General features: G+C 42.3%; 1 protein-coding gene across 1 annotated transcript in view; it reads left to right on the top strand.

Annotated features, from left to right (window-relative positions):
* Positions 1-4,677: 4,677 nt before the first annotated feature.
* Positions 4,678-23,968, top strand: part of prtga (protogenin homolog a (Gallus gallus)) — a 38,620-nt gene continuing 19,329 nt past the window's right edge. Inside the window, exons 1-7 of the mRNA XM_047153442.2 lie at positions 4,678-4,845; positions 7,692-7,994; positions 20,974-21,118; positions 21,221-21,354; positions 21,439-21,735; positions 21,907-22,066; positions 22,277-22,524. Coding sequence (XP_047009398.2) covers positions 4,785-4,845; positions 7,692-7,994; positions 20,974-21,118; positions 21,221-21,354; positions 21,439-21,735; positions 21,907-22,066; positions 22,277-22,524 — 1,348 coding nt within the window. The 5' untranslated portion in view covers positions 4,678-4,784. The remainder of the gene's footprint in view (positions 4,846-7,691; positions 7,995-20,973; positions 21,119-21,220; positions 21,355-21,438; positions 21,736-21,906; positions 22,067-22,276; positions 22,525-23,968) is intronic.

The following is a 23,968-nucleotide window of genomic DNA, read 5'->3' on the forward strand; positions in this document are numbered from 1 at the left end:
ATAGCAAGTATGATAAATAGAGTGCTTGATTTAATGAACGGTTTCGTAAACAATAAAAGTAGTAAATAACGTTCACATTTCATTGCACCGTACTGTCGAAGAAGGAGCGCAAAACGCCGACTTTGGTTTAAAAGTCAGACGACAAACATGTTTTGGATAATCAGTTGCATTCAGGGTGAGTAAATAAATAAATAAATAAAGAAGTAAATAAAACTGATTTGTACGTGTTATGTTTGGCGGCGTTTCCGCTGTAAGGAAGGGGAAAGTTCCGGAGCGGCAGGAGGCCCTTTAATGAACAGACCGAGCGACACAGGTCTTGTTTTCTCTTCTTCTCCTCTCCCATCCCCCTTCTCCTTTCTCTCTTTTTTTTTTTTTCTTTTCTCTTCTTCCCTCTACGCTCACCCCAGAAGTCAGGTGACAGGGACACACACACCATCCTATTCAGCCTCTCGGACCCTGAAGGGTCAAAGGGCGAAGGAGGAAGGGATCCGGACTCCAGAGCAACTTTGTGCGCCGATTGATACGGTCTCTGTCCGATGCCGGATCTTCTTTCCTTTTGCACCGTGATTATGACTTTTTCTTCTATTGATCTGCCATCATCAGGTGACCTCTGACCCCGGCTCCGTTTGCATATCGGCAGTTCGAGAGCGGGACAAACGCGCACGCGCACACGGAGGGGAAACGGTGATGAATAAAGATCACATACTTGCGATGTTTGTTCACTTGCCACACGTGAAGTCTGAGCTTTCCATCAAAATTCCATCGTTTTCAAGCTCCAAAGTGGGGGACGGCGACATTGTCGCCTCTGTGAAAGCGTGTGTTTCGTTAGCAGCAAGCTAACATTACTGATAATGAGTTTATGATGTGTTTACTTTAGTTCAGAGTTAGAATGAAGTGTCTATCTCCTATCTAGTGGCAAAATCTCCTACATGCTCCTCGATGGAAAGTGAAGTCCAGACGTGATGGCGCGTTTGTGGTAGCCGCCCCAAGGCGATGAAACATTTTACCAGAGTATTTAAGACAATCATCATCGTTGAATGACTTCAAGAAGCATTTAAAAACATACATATATATATTTACATTAGCTTTTGATCAGGTATGAGTGTTGAGGTATTGTCGCTGTAGCTACTCATCTGAGCTTTTCTTCCGCGGTGTGTGTTGATGTTTTAAATCCGTGCTTTATAAATCGGATCGGATCGGATCGGATGTCGATGGATCTGAGGGACTATAAACACTTTCAAAGTGGTGAGGTCATGTTATGGACTCGTGACGCTGTGAGCGGCCATGTTGGTTTGACGTCACTTGCTGAACTCGGGCTTGAGGACACCTTCCCGTCTTTCCGACGGGAAATTCCCAGCTGACGGGACGCCTTCAGAGTTACATATCGTAGTCAAACGTAGCATGACGACTAATTATTAACCCTCGGGTGTGTCTTAACGTTCTGAATATTACTCTTCGTTTTACGATGTCCTCGAACGTTCCGACGTATCGACTCGGACGCTGACTGACCCGATTAATAGCAGTGAGAAACGTGCCGTGATTTCATTCATGTTCGTTTATTATAGACTTATTAAACATTGATCGAAGCGCTATGTGTAAATAAAGTTTATTACTTTGTCAAGGTGACGTACGTGGAGAATAAGACGCCCGATGTCGCGCTGTGATCGGGAAATAATCGGTAACGGCGAAGTGTGTGATGAAGCGGAGTTACTGTTAATCCGCAAAGTTGATTATTTCACTACGACAGCACATCTGGAAGTGTTTTATTCCTTTTATACCACAGCAGTTTACCAATGATTTGCAATTTAGTGTGTGTGTGTGTGTGTGTGTGTATCAGGAAACTAACCGGCTCCGAATCCGAGCATCGATAAGGCAGAGCTGGACAGCTGGACAGTACACAGAATTATTGATCCACTTCTTCTTTTTCCGTATGGAGGAGGAGAGTGACCTGACCTCCCACCGGACCCTCAGACCCACAACACAAAAGCCCAGCTGTGAGGTCTGTTGAGCAGAACGAGAGAACAACACCCTTTTCCCACACTCGAGCGTGGAAATTATAGAGGTGTCATATCGATAGTTACAACCGAAATGAGGTTATGAAGATTCTCAGCCGGCCTGCACGACTGTACCGCATGGAATACCGATTATCGCCGGTTGTTTACGCGGTGAAAAAATAGTCGGTCTGTTTACAGACGTCGAACACTTTGCTAGCAGGCTTGTTGGTTTTTGGCTTAATGCTATAGTCAAGATTTCCCACGAGACTCTGAACGAAATATTTTAAGTAAAAGCAACAGCTCTAATTACGATACCGTAACATTACAGATAACATTACTTTTCATAATTTGATGGTTTTAGCTAGCTAGCGTAATTTTCTCGATGTCCACGATGCTCTGTCACGTCATCATCAAAACAGAGAAGAGCGCTCACACACTCGGAACAGAGGCTCGTGTTCAAACGCCGTGAGTGACTTTCACCTCAGGTGATGAGACAGAGACTCATGTGGATGATGATGACAATTTGTCAGTAATGTTGTTTTTCCATCGATAGATCAGATTATAAACGTAGTAGTAGGTGCTGTGTCTAGAACTTTACGTCTGAGTGAGATAAAAACATACTGTATATCAGTTTATGAAATTCTGTAGTTTTCCAAATTATATATATATATAAGAAAATATCCACCTGTGCATATTAACATGTACATGATCTGGTCAAATGAACCCGTTGGTCAATTCTATCCATGACACATTACATATTTGTATATCACATCAGCATTGTGTCGAACGTAGAAAAAGGAAGATCGCCACTGGTTGTAACGTAGCAATGTATTCGCAATGTGCTAATTTTGCTCTTCTTCTGCAACTGTAATTCTCAGTGTATAAATAAATCTAATTAATAGTTCAATGCACAATGGATATTTTGTGTCATTTGTTTCTGAACTAATAGATTATTGGTTTGTTTGTTTGTTTGTTTGTTTGTTTGTTTTTTGCTCAATGCAATAGTTAAGTTTTTTTTTTCCGACAAGAATTCGGAATAAATAAAGACACAAAAACATTTTGTTGTCGTTGTTGTTGTTGTTGTTTTGTGTGTGAAGGTCTACCCCCCCCCCCCCCCCCCCCCAAAAGAAACATAAAATTATTAACTTGGAAGATTTATATCTTACCTCAATATTGAGGATTTTCCACAAGACTTTTAAACGTTTTAAGTAAACAGCTTGATGTACTGTAAAAATACAAATAACATTTTTAAAACTTTTGTATAGGAATGTTTTATGTGTCTGTGTTTGAAGGTCTACTAAACAAAAGAGGTATTACTACTTATACATACAACTTTTAGTTATATGTATGACTTTTAGTTATATATATGACTTTTAGATGTATATACGACTTTTAGTTATATGTATGACTTTTAGCTATATATACGACTTTTAGCTACATATATGACTTTTAGTTACATATACGACTTTTAGATGTATATACAACTTTTAGTTATATGTATGACTTTTAGTTACATATACGACTTTTAGTTATATATGACTTTTAGCTATATATACGACTTTTAGCTACATATATGACTTTTAGTTACATATACGACTTTTAGTTACATATACGACTTTTAGTTATATATGACTTTTAGCTATATATACGACTTTTAGCTACATATATGACTTTTAGTTACATATATGACTTTTAGTTATATATATGACTTTTAGTTATATATATATATGACTTTTAGTTACATATATGACTTTTAGTTATATATATATATGACTTTTAGTTATATATATGACTTTTAGATGTGTATATACGACTTTTAGATGTATATATGACTTAGTTATATATATGACTTAGTTATATATATGACTTTTAGTTACATATATGACTTTTAGTTATATATATGACTTTTAGTTATATATATGACTTTTAGATGTGTATATACGACTTTTAGATGTATATATGACTTTTAGTTACATATATGACTTTGAGTTATATATATGATTTTTAGTTACATATATGACTTTTAGTTATATATATGATTTTTAGTTATATATATGATTTTTAGTTACATATATGACTTTTAGTTACATATATGACTTTTAGTTACATATATGACTTTTAGTTATATATATGATTTTTAGTTACATATATGACTTTTAGTTATATATATGATTTTTAGTTATATATATGACTTTTAGTAATATATGCGACTTTTAGATGTATATATGAATTTTATTTATATATATACTATTTTTTGTGTATTGTATTGATGCTATATTTATAAACGTTTGGGATTAGTCTTTGAAGTTCAGCCATACTGTAGCACTGCATGTGTGTAATGTATAATCATCAATAACATTATTTATATATTTTTTTATTGGTTATTCTTATTGAAGTTCTACTCTAAAACAGGATTTAAACGCTTCATTAGGACTTACTAATTAATCATCAATTAATAGTTAATTATTCACTTTCTCGGTACAAATAAACTTCCTGATCAATTTGTTTGTTGTTTTTTTTTCCTGATCAGTTAAACAATTTGCTGGTTAGGAGTTTTAAGGAAGGGCGGGGCGTGTCGTTGCCAAGGTAACTGTAGTACTCCGCGCTCTGAACGACACCAGCTCCATCACGCGCCGACATGGAGGAAGGAGGTGTCCATCCGCCGGAGAAGCTAGTCCCCAGGCTCGCCGGTCAGCAGCTCACACCGAGAGTGTGCCAGAGAGAGAAGAAAGGAGCTTGTGTTAGCAGCATGTGTAGTGATCGCTAGCAATGCACGAACAACTCCAGTAAATGGCGCGTTTTAAAAGGATTTTATTTCAACCGCTGCTGTTTCTCGCAGTATTTTTGCCAGGTAAGAGATTCTTTACCTGCTGTGTTGTTGTTTACTTCATTATCACATGACAAGTAATGTAAACTTTGACAAAAAAACAAACAAACAAATAAAAAATATATAAGAGTTTAAACAGTACAAAAAAAAGTTACTAGCAGCACTTTGGGTTTTGCTGCAAAGTCAGTAAAGATGTTTACTGTGATGCGATTGACATAATTGACAAATATAAACAGTTTAATCGCTCGTCTATAATATCACAGTGTTCAGCAGTGAAAGTGACCGTTTTTGTCCGTTGGTATTTTTAAATTGAATTTCAAGGCGCGCGTGCTGAATTTCAAGGCGCGCGTGCTGAATTTCTATGTGACATCACTGATCATCCGCAGCTGCTGGTTAAAAAAATCAACGCACGAGCGCGGATTTAATGTTTGAGCGCTCGCGCGGCGCACGTGCGCGACTCAAAACAACCGCTGTGCTAAAAACGCTAGCCTTTTTTTCTCCTAGGTGTATTTTTATTTTAATATTTATTTGTTTGTTTATCTATCTGTCTATCTATCTATTTATTTAAACATCCCCTTCAGCTGACTGGCTTAATTGAATTATTATTATTTTTTTGTATTAACAAGAGTACAACGATCAAGTTGTTTCAGATTTATGTGTATATACATATATATATATATATATATATATATATATATATATATATATATATATATATATATGTATATGTATGTATGTATATATGTATGTGTGTGTGTGTGTGTGTGTGTGTGTATGTATGTATTACTGTAAAATAGTTGAGAAGTAGTACTGCAGTTATTGTATCTTTATAGCTACAATAGAGTTAGCTTGTTTCTTAATAAAGCTAGTACAACATTTACTGGGCTTGACAAGGCTAGTGTCTCAGCTAGTTTATTTTATTCTAACTACATCCTAAATCACATAATTGATCCATATTCAGTGATATTCATATTCAGTGTCCAGATTTTTACTCATGGGGTGGCAAATGAGGGCATGGGGTGGCAAAGACCCACATTTCCAGCCCGATTACATCTCAAAACCACACGAAAACACCTGAAACATGTTAATCGACGTTGGCATTTGTGTGAGAACAATGACAGTATAATTTAGTTACATTTATAATATAGTAATTGTTTTACTCCGCTGTTCCTTTATTTAAATATTTGATTTTACCTGTGCCATTTACAGATCGTCATTTCAGACTAAAATCAGTCATCAGTCTCCTTGATATAAAGATGCAGTTTGTCTAGCTACACAAAAACCATTGGCTGTAATATCTATAGAGTTCTCTGTAGAACAGAAACGGTTCTGTACGCCATACAGGAGATACACGTTCCCATTGTTTTCAATATCTTCTGTCTCTGCTGAAATTGATTAGCTTTAATTTACTTTAACATATGGTCTAGGCGGGCTATTATTAAACTAGCCCCCAAAATGCCCCACCATCTGCACACCATCCACAACCTTGTTCCAAAACTACCTTGCCAAGAAGTGGAAAGAGCACACTAAGGTGTGGCAACACCTACATTTATAGAGGATCGAGTTGTATGTGTAGAAAATCTGATTCATACAGCGAATTGCCCGATAAATACATTATATTATTGGCTTGATATAAGTGCTGAAATGATTTAGTAAAATACCTACACACACACACACACACACACAACAATGACTATTTAAATAAGCTTTATATGAGTTAGTTAGCATTTATTAAGTCAATATAACACGGATACACCTCTTAGATATGGGATTCGGGGTGGCAAGGCTTATTTCAAGGGTGGCAGATGCAACAAATTGTCTTATCACAATACCTGAAGACATTATGCTGTAGAAAATATACAGTATGTACGTGTATATGTACAGGTTTGCTCATAAAGTTGTGATACTTTAAGGATATGGTTTATTTAACGTTTACAAATATAAAGATACATACTAATGGTTCTGAGGAGCATTGTTGTTGAACAGCTGGTAGGTATCTCACATTTTGCAGGCTATGAAAGCTATGTACTCTACTAAGAGTACAGAAAGTACTCTTGGATGTCTTAACGTCTCATTTCAAATCTACAGGAGCTGATGATGGTGTAATATTGTGACGGTCTCAGTCTGTGTGTGTATGTGTCAGGCGTCTCTCTAGTGTAGAATAAGTGGCTTTCCAGATTTCATGCAAAGACTATAATAAATCATTTTAAGGACGGATAGAGTCACTCTACTCCCAGGTGCCGGACTTTAGTAGGCATGAATAACCGGATTAGACCAGCGTGAAGTGTAATCTGCACAGACATATGATCACAGAAACACGGCCAAACCAGTGCTTCAGAGTTAGTCCATGATCCTTTGAGTCCATGTTAGTTTGAGGATATGTTCCAGAAAGATTTTCAGGTTTTGCAGCCAGGAACCTCTTAAACTGTGAAATAAATTCCTCAGGCACATTATTTAAATGCGAACAGTAATAATTCGGCTGTGTATTGAAGCCATAGTGCTTTAAATTCCTGACGTCCAAGTTGCTGTTATTAATAAGCGAGTAGTTTTTGAGGTACTGAGGACTGGGTTAAATCTGTTCAAATCAAGTGGACAGATAATCACCTAGTAACTATAACAAGTCATTGATAAACGTAATAAGAGTTAATGGCGGGTTGTGAAAAATCACCCTGTACATGCTTTACAAACCCGACTTTACTGAGAACCACGGCCTTCCTGTTTCTCAGAGTTCCTTTTCTTTCCATTGGTGTTTTCATGGACGTTCTCTTTCCAAGGAACATCCATGTTCCTCTGAACAGAATAGAAGCCTCTCAGTGCAGTCACTCATTCTCCCTCTCTCTCTTTCTCTCTCTCTCTGCCTATCTTTTCAGGTGTTTTGTGTTTCAGTGAGTTATTTTTCGTTAAGGAGCCCCGCGATGTGACAGTCCTGCGTAAGGACGTAGTGATTATGGACTGCCAGGCTCAGGGCGAGCTTCCAATCCGGATCCGTTGGCTGAAAAACGGATCTCCTGCCGTTGAGTCGGACCGCGTCTACCAACTTTCCAACGGATCGCTCTTCATCTCGGAGACCGAGAGTCGAAAAGGAGAGAAATCGGACGAAGGGTCATACCAGTGCCTTGCTCAGAACAAATACGGAGCTATCCTGAGCCAGAAAGCTCGTCTGACTATCGCAAGTAAGTTCGGGGCTCTTGTTCTCTTGCCCTCTTGCTGTAATTTCTGGTCCATGGGATGGTGCTTAGTGGTCCTTTCTGAAATCCTTGTAGTATCAGCGATACCGCATCCGGTCAGTCCAGATTTTCCTAAATCTCCAAACACGCACAGTTGGATTACGCTTTCTTGGAGTCCCTCTTTATCTCCGTGTCGCCTGTCTGTGGGTCAGATTTCATGGAGAGGAGCATTGTATCAGTGCAAGCTGGTTACTAGAGCTTTTAAAATGTGTTGAACATTAGTTTTTAGCCGCCATGCAACATTGCACCACTTTAACCCTGATACCCTACTAAGAGTTTTATTACGTACATGATCTGTGACATGTGCACAAAATGGCAGAGAAAATTATTACTTTGCGCCTCGTAGATTTACGTTTACTGTGATATTCAGTAAGAGTCTCTTAAAGTCGAGTTTGCACTGTACGGATTTGGGCCCACCAGCAAAAATTGCATGTCATAAAAGAATTCTTTGGTAGTGATTTGAGATCGGCGGTCTTAAGACGCATTACGCCAGTTTACAGACCAAATACAACTGGTCAACCCCCTTTCCCAGTTTATCTGCCCAAATTGGGCATCTACCAATTCCCATCCCCCTATTACATGACAGCTAGTAACCAATGAGGTAAAGGCTAGCACGTTCTTCCTCCGAGACACGTGAAGCCAGGCGAATACCAATCATGCCAGCGTAACACACTCGCTATCCGCCCTCTTCTGCGGACATGAGCTCACAGACGCCCACGATTGGCTAGCTCTGGTTGACTAACTCCAACCAAAGAATGTTTTATTAAAATCTCAGAGCGTGAGCGCTGCTACGACGATCGCCTACTTTTCACACTACTTTTTTATACCGATTGCGCTGATTGACGCAAGCAGAACGTAGTCAATTTCTTTAATCGTTAGAGAGAATAAAAACATGGAGGACACTTTACAACACCATCTGTTATAGAAGTTATCTGAAAACTAAGTCTAAGCTTTGTGGTGGGGGGATGAGTTCAGTGCTGGAGGCTAGTGGTTTGAAAGCCAGGGTAGATCCTGAGAGAAAGCCTCCATTGGTGTGTAAATGAAGGTGGGCAGGTTTGAAAGGTTAGGAGCTATTCACCAGCTAGAGCCTTTTAAGTCAATGCTGCATGGTCATCCTTCCTTGCTTTTGGGAGTGGGAGTGTGTGTGTGTGTGTGTGTGTGTGTGTGTGTGAATTAGTGTGTCAGGGCGGGGTGATGTGACATCATTCTCACAAAACTGATGAATGTTCTTTCCAGGGCCATTTATGTAACGCGATGACACATTGATAATATAACGCTAATGACCTCACCTTTTATAACAGTTTAAGATATGTTGGATCCTGGATTCTGATTGGTCAGAAGGTGTGGATTTGACAGACTTTATCCAACTTATCTTGTTAAAGCGCAGTACAATAGCTATGATTCCATCCATGTATTTTTGTGCGAATTTTGGGATATCTCATTTTTTTAAAAAAACGCTGGATGGAAACGCCAGATGTGAAGAAAATCTCCAAAATAAAAAAAAAAACATGCTTATCAATTGAGGCAAATAATAATAATTTTTTTTATTTCGATAAGAAGACGTGCACGTAAACTACGACGGAAACACATTTACGGAATAAATTCCTCGATGCACATCAGAGAAAGTCATGTGACTTTGCCCTGTGAGGGGTCGAAGCTGTAAAACAGGAGCAGTGAGACTCTGAGTAACAGCAAAGAGCGACAAATGTTTAAAAACAATACAATTCCCACCCTCTCTGAGTATAGTAGAGTACAGTGGCGTATAATGGTGTACAGTAAAGTACAGTGGCGTATAATGGAGTACAGTGGCGTATAATGGAGTACAGTGGCGTATAATGGAGTACAGTGGCGTATAATGGAGTACAGTGGCGTATAATAGAGAACAGTGGAGTATAATGTGTACTGTAGAGTATAATAGAGAACAGTGGAGTATAATGTATACTGTAGAGTATAATAGAGTACAGTAGAGTATAATAGAGTACAGTGGAGTATAATAGAGAACAGTAGAGTATAATGTGTACTGTAGAGTATAAAAAGAGTACAGTGGAGTATAATGTGTACTGTAGAGTATAATAGAGTACAGTAGAGTATAATAGAGAACAGTGGAGTATAATAGAGTACTGTAGAGTATAATAGAGTACAGTGGAGTATAATAGAGTACAGTGGAGTATAATGTGTACTGTAGAGTATAATAGAGAACAGTGGAGTATAATAGAGTACTGTAGAGTATAATGTGTACTGTAGAGTATAATAGAGTACAGTGGAGTATAATGTGTACTGTAGAGTATAATAGAGTACAGTGGAGTATAATGTGTACTGTAGAGTATAATAGAGTACAGTGGAGTATAATAGAGTACAGTAGAGTATAATAGAGTACAGTGGAGTATAATGTGTACTGTAGAGTATAATAGAGAACAGTGGAGTATAATGTGTACTGTAGAGTATAATAGAGAACAGTGGAGTATAATAGAGTACAGTGGAGTATAATGTGTACAGTGGAGTATAATAGAGTACAGTGGAGTATAATAGAGTACAGTGGAGTATAATAGAGTACAGTGGAGTATAATGTGTACTGTAGAGTATAATAGAGTACAGTGGAGTATAATAGAGTACAGTGGAGTATAATGTGTACTGTAGAGTATAATAGAGTACAGTGGAGTATAATGTGTACTGTAGAGTATAATGTGTACTGTAGAGTATAATAGAGTACAGTGGAGTATAATGTGTACAGTAGAGTATAATAGAGTACAGTGGAGTATAATGTGTACAGTAGAGTATAATAGAGAACAGTGGAGTATAATGTGTACTGTAGAGTATAATAGAGAACAGTGGAGTATAATAGAGAACAGTGGAGTATAATGTGTACAGTAGAGTATAATAGAGAACAGTGGAGTATAATGTGTACTGTGGAGTATAATAGAGAACAGTGGAGTATAATAGAGAACAGTGGAGTATAATGTGTACAGTAGAGTATAATAGAGAACAGTGGAGTATAATAGAGAACAGTGGAGTATAATAGAGAACAGTGAAGTATAATGTGTACTGTAGAGTATAATGGAGTACAGTGGAGTATAATAGAGTACAGTGGAGTATAATAGAGTACAGTGGAGTATAATAGAGAACAGTGGAGTATAATAGAGAACAGTGGAGTATAATAGAGTACAGTAGAGTATAATAGAGTACAGTGGAGTATAATAGAGTACAGTGGAGTATAATAGAGAACAGTGGAGTATAATAGAATACAGTAGAGTATAATAGAGTACAGTGGAGTATAATAGAGTACAGTGGAGTATAATAGAGAACAGTGGAGTATAATAGAGTACAGTGGAGTATAATAGAGAACAGTGGAGTATAAGAGAGAACAGTGGAGTATAATAGAGAACAGTGAAGTATAATGTGTACTGTGGAGTATAATGGAGAACAGTGGAGTATAATAGAATACAGTAGAGTATAATAGAGTACAGTGGAGTATAATAGAGTACAGTGGAGTATAATAGAGAACAGTGGAGTATAATAGAGTACAGTGGAGTATAATAGAGTACAGTAGGGCGATTCTGCTGCTCTTGTTCGGGTGCTGAGTGATCAGGTTACCTGAGCGAGCTGCAGTTTATTAATGAGGTGTAGCTGCAGTAAAGACACTCGGCTCTGTTTACTGACTTGTTTTAAAGGGGCATTTAGAGCAGGACCGTAAAATTGACAGCCACCTGAGAAATGCTCAAGGAGTTTAACACAGAGTTAGTGACAGAATATCGGGAGAGATGATCACTTAAATAGATATACACAATTTTTATACCCCCCCACCCTCCCCCCATGTGTCTCTGCCCCCTGAGTACCTAACTTTTTATTGTGCTCCTGGAGTGAAAGGAGCTACTGGTCTCCATGCGATTGCTTTCTGCTCTGCTGCTCAGCAGAACAAATGAAAAGCCTTTCTCTCCACAGCCTTTTGTCCCCTCGCTGCCCCCCCAACTGCCCTCAGCTGCCCCCCTGACCACCACGGCTAAAGAAAAGCTCTTCTTTAAGGGGTATTTGTTTGGCCAGAGATGACTGACCGAACCCGGGGCATCTGGCCTTTATCTTTATTCATCAAAGGAAGAGCAATTACACGAACGATACCGAGCCACGGTGAAAGTTCGAGAGGTTGTAGGAGACGTGGAACGTTTCGAGCCGGATCAGAACACGTCAGGTCACGTCACCCTTTATAGATCAGCGTGAAGTGTGAATCTGGAGCGAGTTTGTGTTTCAAGCGTGTTGGTGGAATGTTGAGAAGGTATAGGTGTGTGTGTGTGTGTGTGTGTGTGTAGGGGGTGTTTAGGGGGACAGGAAGATTAATGGTTCCACATGTGTGGACCTTTTGGACCTTTTGCCCTCTGTCTTCTCACCTTCAGCCAAAAGAAATATCTGTCACCAGTGTGCTCACACACACACACACACACACACACACACACACGCTTGAAAGGAGCTGTTGCTTTTCAAGTGATTTAGTAAAATGTGAACAAAGAGTTAGTAAAAAAAAAGTTACCAAAAAATAGAAGTTAGTCTGCCTTCTTAAACTTCTGCTTTAAATGACTAAAGTATTTATTAATGTACTTATATTTATTTATAATTTATTTCAAATTATTTATTATTAACTCGTGTCAAACAGACCCTAAATAGAATGTAGAGTGTCTTCTTATAACTCCTTTTTAAATTGACTAAAGTGGTAATGTTTATAAACTTATCGCCTATTACAGATTCGACGTGTTTTTATTGATTTGGCTAAAATGATTTATTTATTTATTTATTTATTTATTTATAAGTTTTTGAAAAACAGAAGTAAAGAAAGTTAGTCTCGTCAAATTTACGTACCGTGTTTATTAAACATATAACCTATTACATATTTGATTTATTTATAATTATTTATTCATTTAGAACTCCTAGGAAAAATTGAAATGATCTTTTTGAACCCTGTACATTGTGTCACGTTGAATTTCTCCCATCTTCTTCTTCTCATTATTATTTATTTATTTATTTATTTATTTTAATTCGGAGAGTTAACCCGTCAATAGTCTCACGTAGTCGCCGTTATGCCGAGGTCTTGACTCTCGAATTATTCTTTGAAAACACCCTTTAACCCAAGGTTCCACTAGAACTCGCGCAGGAACCGGCGTTAAATAAAAACAGCCGAGTCAGGGGTCACGTAGCTGTGTTACACACACACGCGCACACACAGAGGAGCGGGACAAAGCGCTAGTCACGGCGTACGATAAGCAACACGCCGCATTCCCCGATGCAGTCTGAAGCCGGAGGGCTCGGATGTCACGCGCTGGACCTCTTTCCTCGGAATTCCAACTTTTCTGCTTACTTCCTGAGGAAACGCTGCGACTCGCATCAGTGTCGTGGTTCTCCAGCGAGGAACATGACCGTAAGAGTAGTGATAAGATCGTACGCCAAGTAAAAAAAAAGGAGGGTTTAAAAAAAAAAACTTCCAGGCACAGTTTAGGGGGAGTTTAGAAACTGTTATCCAACGTATATATTGAGTAAAATATACCCTCTGTGTGAGTGCTTGTGCTCGCAGTGTGTGTGTGTGTGTGTGTGTGTGTGTGTGTGTGTGTCACGCTGTGTAATAACAGGGATAACGGCTGCCCAGTTTGTGCTCCAGTTCCTAGTGGACAGGACCTCCACTTTATTTCCTCGGGTGCCGGACATGAAAGGTTTCCATGGTTTCCTCGGGCAGCGGCCGGAAAGGTCAGAGGTCGCCACAAATTGCTCAAGGGGTTGTATGCTGGGAGACAAGCCACGGAGCGGTAGAGCACACTTAACCGAGGGGGAGAAAAAGTCTCGGAAGCATGTTCGCTTGAGCTTTCTGACCTGTATCTCGCCCATCCATCGTGAGTACACACCGGGTTCGATTCAGTAGTGTTTCGAGTTAATAGTCGGGGCTCCCCCCCCCCCCCCCCCCCCCCCTAAATCGTCCCGATGAATTGAAATAAATGTAGGCATGTAAATGGTTATGGACGTGACGCTCCGAACGCCGATTTTTGAAATACGTACACACGTTTTTCGTTTATCGCCGACCGAAACCGTGTGCGCTATGAATTCAGTCTTCTACGCTCCCTGAATACCGGCAGGGTCAGAGGGGAAGATCACACGCTCGTCCCTGACCGTGGGTGTGCAAGCACACACCGAATGATTTACGCAGATAAGGGTCCGAGAATTCTTCTGCCCTTTCTCTTACCCCCTCCCTATCCCGCCCCTTTCACGGCCATAAGGCTCAAGGCAAAAGGGTGTGTGTCGAGCGGACCGGGGGTCAAGCCTGCGATTGGCTGCAGAGAGAGAGAGAGAGAGAGAGAGAGAGAGGCCCTTCGGACGCTCGCTCGCTCGCTCGCTCTCCCATCGGCTGATTGATTTGTTGAGCTTCTCAGCACCGCATTCTTTCCCCTCCACCCAAGAGCTTTTTCTCCCACCGCTATATTTGTCTGAAAGAGAAAAAAAGAGGGATAGAGAAAGGGACAGAGTAAATGTAGGGGTCATAAAGTGGTGCACTGGCATTACTTCAGCGAGAGAAAGAGATGAAGAAGGTTGGGGGGGGGGGGGGGGGGGGGGGTTCTGATCCAGGACGAACGTTTAAGTTCTACACGAAGTGATCGAAGCAGGATCAGGAAAACCGAGGCGAGGATTATTATCCAGAGTGCACTTTTTCCCCCGCTCGGTCTCTCAGCACACACACACACACACACACACACACACACACACACACACACACACACACACACACACACACACACACACACACACGTTCTCTGTCTTACCGAGAAACAGTCACACTAACGAGGTGTCGCAAGCGGAAGTGGTCAGCACCGTATACGCTTCACCGTGTCCGCTCGCTCCGACTCCATTCCTGCTACAGGACAGCACAATGTCAAAAGTTTACACCCCCCCGGCTCTTAATGTATCCCGTGTCGCCTTCACGAGCGTCAGTGAACGTTTGCACCTCGCGTAATAGTCGTGTACGAGTCCCTCAGTCGCCCTCAGTGTGAAAAGACGGATCTGGACGTCATATAGTCGCTGTTGGAAAGCGGTCAAATCCGCAGAAGATGCTGGGAAAGTAAAGAACGTGCCGGACCTGGAGGATTTTCCTGAAGAGCAGCGGGCAGTTTAACAGACAGACAGAGAGGTTTTTGAATGGACAGACAATTTTTTGGAATCGAGTGTAATCGTCATCGCCTCACCTGGGGTAAACGGATGCATCGAGTCGACCGGTAAACTACACACCGCGGCGCTAGATCAGACTGATATCGGGTTAATATACAGTTAGTCTTGTACCAAGTTAGAAAGGGTGTTCTGGTGATTTACTCTTCATTCGAATTGGAAAAAACAAAGAAAACACCTCAGCTACCCTGGAACGCGGGACGGTCTCCCCAACCCCGAGTTCAGCAAGTGCCGTCAGATCAAAATGGCCGCTCACGGCATGAGCAGTGAACGCAGCAGCACTTCTTACTTTTTAAATGAGTCATACTGTATATACTGTACACACGATCAACACGCCAGTTTGCTGGGAGGAACGCTGGCCGAGATTTGGGAGAGGTCACAGGGTCACGGGCCTGGTCAAAGGAAGGGGCAGATGGGCAGATCGCCATTGGGAGCAGCTGCGAAGGGGGATACACAGGGATAGTTAGGGGGAAAATAAATAAAAATAACATGTTTATATATAAAACTCATTTTAACTGCTCTTTTTTTTTTTGCCGGGCCTTTCTGTTGATCCGTTTTAAGAACGTACGCGATGTCCGCTGATTTCCAGCACGTCCTGTTCCACTAGACTCAGGTTCAAACTGAACGCAATATATTTTCACAGTGTAATCTCCTGGAGGAAGGAGGAAACACAAAGGCATCTCACACGCACGCACGCACACACGCACGTACGCACACGCACGCACGCACGCACGCACGCACGGGTGCGCAAATATATACAAAGCTCACAGCCAGCACCGGACCTCCTGCAGCTCAGCTTCAGCTCTCACTACAGCCTTTCTCCATCAATAAATAGACAGACAGCGCTGCCATTTTCAGCGCAGAGAGAGAGAGAGAGAGAGAGATGGAGGAAAGAGTGAGAGTGTATCATGTCTCTACTATACCAGTGACTCTGGGTTCTGCTCTGGGAAAGCCAGAGTACTGAAAACTTCACAGTAGCAGGGTTTAACACTGACAAAAATCTCTCTCTCTCTCTCTCTCTCTCTCTCTCTCTCTCTCTCTCTCTCCCTCTCTCTCTCTCTCTCACTCACACACACACACACACACACAAAGTGTCTTTTCCTAAGTTTACATACTGCAAGTACCTCCAACATGTGGCTCAGCTGCTTAGACGTAATTTAATTAAAGATGTTTTGAGAAGAAATGAAAGTTTGTTTGTGTGTGTGCGCACACACACACGTGCGCACACACACACGTGCGCACACACACACGTGCGCACACGCACGTAAAAGTGCGGGAATTCTCATTTCTCCTATTATCCGTGTAACAGTATATAGGTTTGCTGGCAAACCTCAAGCAATAAAAATATTTTATTTGACATATTCAAACATTTTGAAAAGTGAGTTTTTTTAAGAGTTTTTTTTTTGTATTTTATTGGAAAACATTTATATTTTAAAATTTTAAAGCTCGAGTACAAACTTTCACCCGCAGATCATCTGATCAGACTTTCGGTTATTAAAATAAGCGAACACGTTTACTAAAAAGATATCCGGATTAGAGATTTTAGTTTTTTCCCACATCGATACTAAACCGTTGAGTCTCAGCCAGCACCCGTCCGATGTGGTTTTATTTATAAACCACTCTAAGCTGTAAAACCTTCTCTTTACTACGTTTAGTCGCAAAAAAAAAAATAAAAATCCCGTATATCGTAATCGTAGTAAATCTAATAAAGTATAAATATAATAAATCAGTCCTAAGAGAAGAAGTCTCTTTACATGAAAACATTTCCGGTCCTTTTCCCCCCAAAATCCAGGATCCGCCATCAGACCCGTTTCCTCAGGGAAGAGTTTCGTAACGTAATTTATCACCGTATCGGTATTTATATCGTCATATCGCCCGGCCCCGTCACACACGGCGGAAAATCCTGAGCACGCGTGTCGGGTTTGTTTAGCACCGAAACCGAGACCCGTAGAGGCCGTCGGGTCGCCCCGCGCTGCCCCTGCTTCGTGCCGAGAGACCCCCTGCTGCTTCAAACACTAACACGTGGCAGCTGAGATCTACTGATCCGTTCATCGTAATATACACGCTCAGTCAGAGGGTTCTGCTCCTGGGCTTCACTACTCCTAAAGCCCGGCTTTGTTTTTTATATATATATAAAAGCTGCAATAGTCGTGTTTTTTTTTTTTATTTTTTACTCCTTATAAATAACCTGGAAGCTTTGCAGGTCATATAGATGATAAAAAAACAACGTGTTAAGCCGTGACTTTAGTAAGAGTGTGTGAAGTCTCTGGGAAAACCCATTCGGAAAACTGACGTCCGGTCCGGAACGCTTGTCTGTGATTGGATGAGCTGACTGTCGAGCGTTTTATCGACACTACACTCTACAGGACACCGTAGATATGGGACGAGGGGCGGAGCTTCGTGAATAATCGGCCGATTAATCGATACCGTGATTAATCACGTCGCTTTCTTGAGATATCATCACATCTTTTTATACCGTCGTGTTGTTGTTAACATTTTTAAAAAAAAATACATCACCAGGGTTTGGCTTGTAGCTACAGTGTATATCCTCATTCATATAGCGTATCATAGAAACGTCTGTAAATATCGTGACGTGGTATTTTTTGTCACGTGAGCGCGGTAGTTTATCTGTTAACGTTGTGTGTCGATCTCCAGCCAGCAGCACAGATTACATTTCTCACATCCTGAAGCTGGAGGAAGACGTCTCGCTCATCTCACTCGTCTCCTCCGGGATGTGATTCGGAGCGTCCTCGTCATCAGCTGCTGCTCCGCCGGTGATTGGTGTTCGGTAATCATTGACCAGGGCTTGCGTCCGAGCGACTCGACTCAGGAGAAGGTGGTGGGGGGGGTGTAGGGAGGCACCGATCCTAATGGCTAGTGGGGGTTTTATAGCTCTCAAGCCCGATAAGGATAAAAGTTGAAAGCAGCCCTCAGCCGCAGGTAAATCCGTTTAAGCCAGAGACCGCGCTGTCTTCCTTTTTCCAAATCAGCCTTCACAATATAAAATATGTCCAATCTGCTTATCGATAGTTTTGCTAGTTAAAGACATCCGATACGTAGCTTTCCTCCAGCTGTGAAACGCACCTGCCGCAGATATTCAGGGTTTCCCGACTGCTCGGATTTCTCGGTGCGGATCCGAACCCCGTCGCGCTTCTCCGCTGGAGTACGTTTAGAAGAAGCGCTTCAGCACATGCATTAAAGACGGTTGTTTTTTTATTTTCGATTCAGCACAGAGCCGGACGATATGACCATACAATAACCATATCGCCATAAATCATGCAACAACAAGCTTTTCTAGACATTGTGCTATCTCTTTTTAAAAAAAATAATTACAAGCTGACTGGAAGCAGCTGATGTGACGTTAAAACTTTGTAGGTAAATTTAAAAATGAAAAATTGTGCGATCGATATCACGATAAATTATGCCCCAGTACTATTTTCTGATTTTTATTTATTTATTTATTTATTTATTTTTATAGATGGTTATTTTTATTTGAATAATTGCGAGTAATGTGGTGTTAAAACTTAACATGAATTTTTTTTAAAAAAAAATTGTAAAATTGTCAATTTGAATATTTTACAGATTTTTCCCCCCTTTTTATTTGAAAATATTTAATTTTTTTTAATTAAAAAAATATATATATTAGAAAGTTTGTTTTATTGTTTTATTTTATTTTTATTTTTTTTAAATAGTATAAATAATTCTGATAAAAATTATTTTAAATATAATAATTAATATCTAAAAATATTATTTTAAATATAAAAAATAAATGCCTTTTTTGCAGACGTTTAATATCATCAAACAGCTTTTTTTTTTTTTTTTTTTTTTTTTTTTTTTTTTTTTTTTTTAAAACCATCATGTGATATTTTTTGTCGTTTCTCCCAATCTTAATTCAGTATAATTTATGCTAATATTTCTTTTTAAATAGCTAGAATCCAGAAGATCCTGAAACGTCTAAACGGTCCCCTTGTAAAGTGTCGTTTATATTCTTATCTTAGGGGTAAAAATGCTTATCGATGATAAACAGCACACTGCGGATGGGATATTGACGAGCGGGCGGTCGTCCACGGTCAGGGCTCTGGGACGGAGAGAAGGTTTAGATTGCGGGCGCAGAATGATCTGTGCAGGATGGAAACGAGAGAGAGAGAGAGAGAGAGAGGGAAACCGGGTGATTTCACCAAAAAGAGGTGAACATTTGAATCCCGCTCCCGTTGAGTCACGCACACAAAGGCACGACCAAAAGGAGAGCGTCGCGCCGCTGTGAGATCTGACGTGTCCGTGTTTATCTAAAGACCTTTTGGTTCTCAGCGCTCATCCATGTGATACGCTGCGACTGTCTCACCTTTCACTGATCCATTCCCCTCTCTCTCTCTCTTTGTTCCTCCTCTCTGAATGTGGCTCGTGGGTCATCCTAACCCATTCCACAGAAAGAAGAGACGCTTGTGTCGAAGCGCACCCGGACGTTCTTCGGTTTCACGGCTCCCGTCGTGACCGTCCTCTCCTCGCCACTCTGTGCTACGTAGTTATGTTTCGTGGAACTTAAATCACGTCGGGCGGTTGCCATTCAACACTCGTTTCCTACCCCAAACCCTTTGGAGCACGTCTCGCATGTCTAAAGGAGGACGTGGCGTGCGTCTGAAGTTTTCGCAAACCTGAACACTCTGGGGTGACTCGGGCTTTTTCTGGGAAGTCGGAGAATTCGTCTGAGCGCAGCAGGACCGATCGGCGCAGGAAGAAACGCTGACCGTGGTTAAGCAAACCCGGGTGTTTTTATTTCACACGCCACAGAGCTGCAGCAGATCCACGTGTGTGGCCAATCTCTTTATAAATTATTTGCATTCCTTATTTCCAGCGGGTTTTTAAGGATTTTTTTATTATTAGGTTTACCGTCTGCGGCCTGATTAGTGCAGTGTTAGTGAAGACATGGCTCGAGGACGGAGAAGTACGGGTTCATTCGTATATACAGAGTCGGAATGTGGAGACGTGACGCAGAAACGCGTCACTAACGTTTACACACCGCTCAGACCATCATGTCAGTCTCTTATCCAGACTTCTTTACACAAGGAATTTTATATAACTGTCTCTGTCTCTCTCTGTCTCTCGCTGTCCCTCTCTGTCTCTCTCTGTTTCTTGCTCTCTGTCTCTCTCTCTCTCTCTCTCTCTCTCTCTCTCTCTGTCTGTCTCTCTCTCTCTCTCTGTCTGTCTCTCTCTCTCTCTCTCTCTCTCTGTCTCTCTCTCTCTGTCTCTCTCTCTCTCTCTCTGTCTCTCGCTGTCTCTCTCTGTTTCTTGCTCTCTGTCTCTCGCTGTCTCTCTCTGTTTCTTGCTCTCTGTGTCTCTCTCTGTTTCTTGCTCTCTGTCTCTCGCTGTCTCTCTCTGTTTCTTGCGCTCTGTCTCTCTCTCTCTGTCTCTCTCTGTCTCTCGCTGTCTCTCTCTGTTTCTTGCTCTCTGTCTCTCTCTCTCTCTGTCTCTTGCTGTCTCTCTCTGTTTCTTGCTCTCTCTCTCTCTCTGTCTCTCGCTGTCTCTCTCTGTTTCTTGCTCTCTGTCTCTCTCTCTCTCTCGCTGTCTCTCGCTGTCTCTCTCTGTTTCTTGCTCTCTGTCTCTCTCTGTCTCTCTCTCTCTTGCGCACTCTCTTTGTCTCTCGCTCTCTGTGTCTCACTGTCTTGCTCTGTCTCTCTCTCACGCACTCTCTCTGTCTCTCTCTCGCACACACTCTCTCTCTCTCTCTCTCTCTCTCTAGGTATTTCCACATTCACCCAGCAGCCTTCCTCCATAGTCGTGACGGAGGGTTCGGTCGCACGCTTCACCTGCAAAATCAGCGCCGTACCTCCACCAATCATCACCTGGGAGTTCAACCGAGTCACCTTACCGCTGGCCACCGACAGGTACGCACACCGTCCGAAAGTCAAGCCATGCAGCACGCGAGCCGATTTCCGTTAAAAGATTTTTTTATGAGCCGACTCGGGGTGACACCTCCCTGCGTTTAGAATCACGGTGCTGCCCGGCGGAGTGCTGCAGATCCAGGGAGTAGACCAAAGGGACGCTGGGAATTACCGGTGCGTGGGCGCAAACATCGCCAGCCGTCGCCGGAGTGCGGAGGCCGCGCTGACTGTAATGCCAGGTGAACGAGACAGACCAAACTCAAACTTTATTATTATTATTATTATTATTTTGTTTCTCCTCTAAGTGTTATGTCCCGGTTTAGCTCCTTCTCCCAGAATTCCCCAGCGCCCACTCATCATCGCCGGGCCGCGGAACCTCACCGTGAGGGCTCGCGGCAGCGCTCTCCTGGAGTGCGTGGCGGTGGGGAATCCTCGGCCGCTGATCTCGTGGAGCCGTGCCGACCACAGGCCCATCGACGTCTATAACACCAAAGTGCTCGGCAACGGCAACCTGCTCATCTCCGACGTTAAGAGGCAGCACGCGGGCGTGTACGTGTGCCGGGCCACGACGCCGGGCACCAGGAACTTCACGCTCGCCGCTGCCAACGTCACCGTGCTCGGTGAGGAGGCTTCACGCACATTATATCACTCAAAGACTATAACATTTGAGGCACGATTTACATTAAAGTTGCAATAAGTAACCCAGATTGGAACGTCTCAGAATTCACTGCGGCTGTTCTGTGGGATGAGTGAACTTTGTTATCAAAGCTGAAATAAACCTCAAATTTCAGAACCCCCGTCTCTGGTGGAGTGGCCGGAGAGCCTGACCCGTCCACGCGCCGGCACCGGGCGCTTCGTGTGCCAGGCCGAGGGCATGCCCACGCCCCGCATCACCTGGCTTAAAAACGGAGAGCCCGTGCACTCCAACGGACGCATCAAGATGTACAACAGGTACGAAACGGCGTAATAATTAGCGGCTTTAGGATCAGTGACTCATCACTCACAGCCTTTTATATATATATTATTCATTAGCCTCTTCTTCAGGCGTTAATAATTTACGTTCGCGAAGACCAAATACAATTTGTAGAACTACAAATATAACGGCTGTGCATTAGTTTGTTTCGGATCGATCGGGATTGTCGATGTCGGTTGCTTTCGTAGTAAGCTGGTGATCAACCAGATTATCCCAGAGGACGACGCGATTTACCAGTGCCAAGCCGAGAACGAGCAGGGCTCGGTTCTGTCCACGGCGCGTCTCATCGTGGTGATGTCGGAGGACCGGCCCAGCGCGCCCAGGAACATCCACGCCGACACCGTGTCCAGCTCGGCCATCCTGCTGGCGTGGGAGAGACCGGCGTACAACGCGGACAAGGTCATCGCCTACTCCGTCCACTACATGAAAGCAGAAGGTAAATCAGGCTCTCTGACAGTGGCTGCGTAAAATAATCACTCAGGAGCTAAAGCTGAGTAACGTAGAGAGTCCGGTTGAGATTCTGATTGGCATGCACTATATGCCCAAAAGTTTACGCGCACCTGTTCTGTACACCCATGTGCTTGCCGAACATCTCGTTCCAGATTTTGTTATCGTGAGCTCAAATTTCCTGGGAAGGCTTTCCACTAGATTTCTTAGCGTGAGCGTCGGTGAGCTCGGGCGCTGATGTTGGGATGTCGAGGAGGTCTGGGGTGCAGTCGGTGTTCCAGCTCGTCCCAAACATGTTCAGTAGGGTTGAGGTCAAAGCTCTGCGGAGGACTCTCGATGCCTTCAAGTCCAACCTTTACACTCAACGCACCATGTCTTCATGGAGCTCGCGTGACGCCGTGTGTTGTACAATTGCTACCGTTTCTTGTGTTTTGGGGGTGGGGTTGAGTCCATTTTAAATGATGACAAACAATAGTTTCTGACCAGTGGGAATGACCCACGATAACTCGGCTCCTAAAGACGCAGCGCCATTTACCCCGGAACATTCCTTCCTGACTCCTAGAGACTAAAAAAAAAAAAAGCCCGGTTCTGGGAACGTACCACTCTACAGTAATGTCCTGCCGATTCTTCGTCGTGCCGTTAAAGCATGCTGGGCGTCCCCATTGTTCGTGAAGAGGCCGCGAAAGTCACTTTTGGACAAAAATATATATATATTTCTTTTGTTCCCGTCTGCCCTTTTCAGCCTAATTATCAGTCCTTTAAGCAGCTTTAACACGAGAAAGAAAAGTCAGGAAAAGAAACACCTGCTAGCACTTTCAGAGAGAGAGAGAGAGAGTCTTTCACTCAGTACTGCTCTCTTCTGAAGGCAGTGCATCCGCTCAAAGTTTTTACGTGTCGTTACTGCTTTAGCGACTGAGAAACCTGGAGCAGCCGTCCAGCACTCTCCACTAATTAGCAGGATCATAAAGGAAGGGATGTAGATAGGGAGTGTGTGAGTGGTGCAGCTCAGGCATTGTCCAAGTTTGTGTGTGTGTGTGTTTGTGTGTGTGTGTGTTAAACTTCAGTCAAAGTGTAGCAAAGTCAGCGAGCAGGCTATTCATCCAGAGAACAAGGCTTTTCTTGTTGCTTAACCGTCGCTTTTCTTTCCTTTTGGCGCTCAAGTATCTCTGCCAGGTCCGAAATTAGGAGCCCGATCCTTCTTGTGGTCCTGTTGTGCGCGCTGGCTAATCCGGACTAATTAAAGCCTTATCGGACGTGCTGGCTGTGTGAGAAAATCGGCGCGTGGAATTCATCTCCGCGCCCCTGGATTTAAATCCCCCTTTTAAGGAGGCGTGACCAATTTGATCGAGTTGACACGTCTCTTGTGCGCTGGGGCCCCGATTAGAATAACCGCACCGGTTCATTAGGAGCAGAATAGGATTAATGAGGAAGAA

The sequence above is a fragment of the Ictalurus punctatus genome, chromosome 4 (assembly GCF_001660625.3).
Source record: "Ictalurus punctatus breed USDA103 chromosome 4, Coco_2.0, whole genome shotgun sequence".
Classification (NCBI taxonomy): domain Eukaryota; kingdom Metazoa; phylum Chordata; class Actinopteri; order Siluriformes; family Ictaluridae; genus Ictalurus; species Ictalurus punctatus.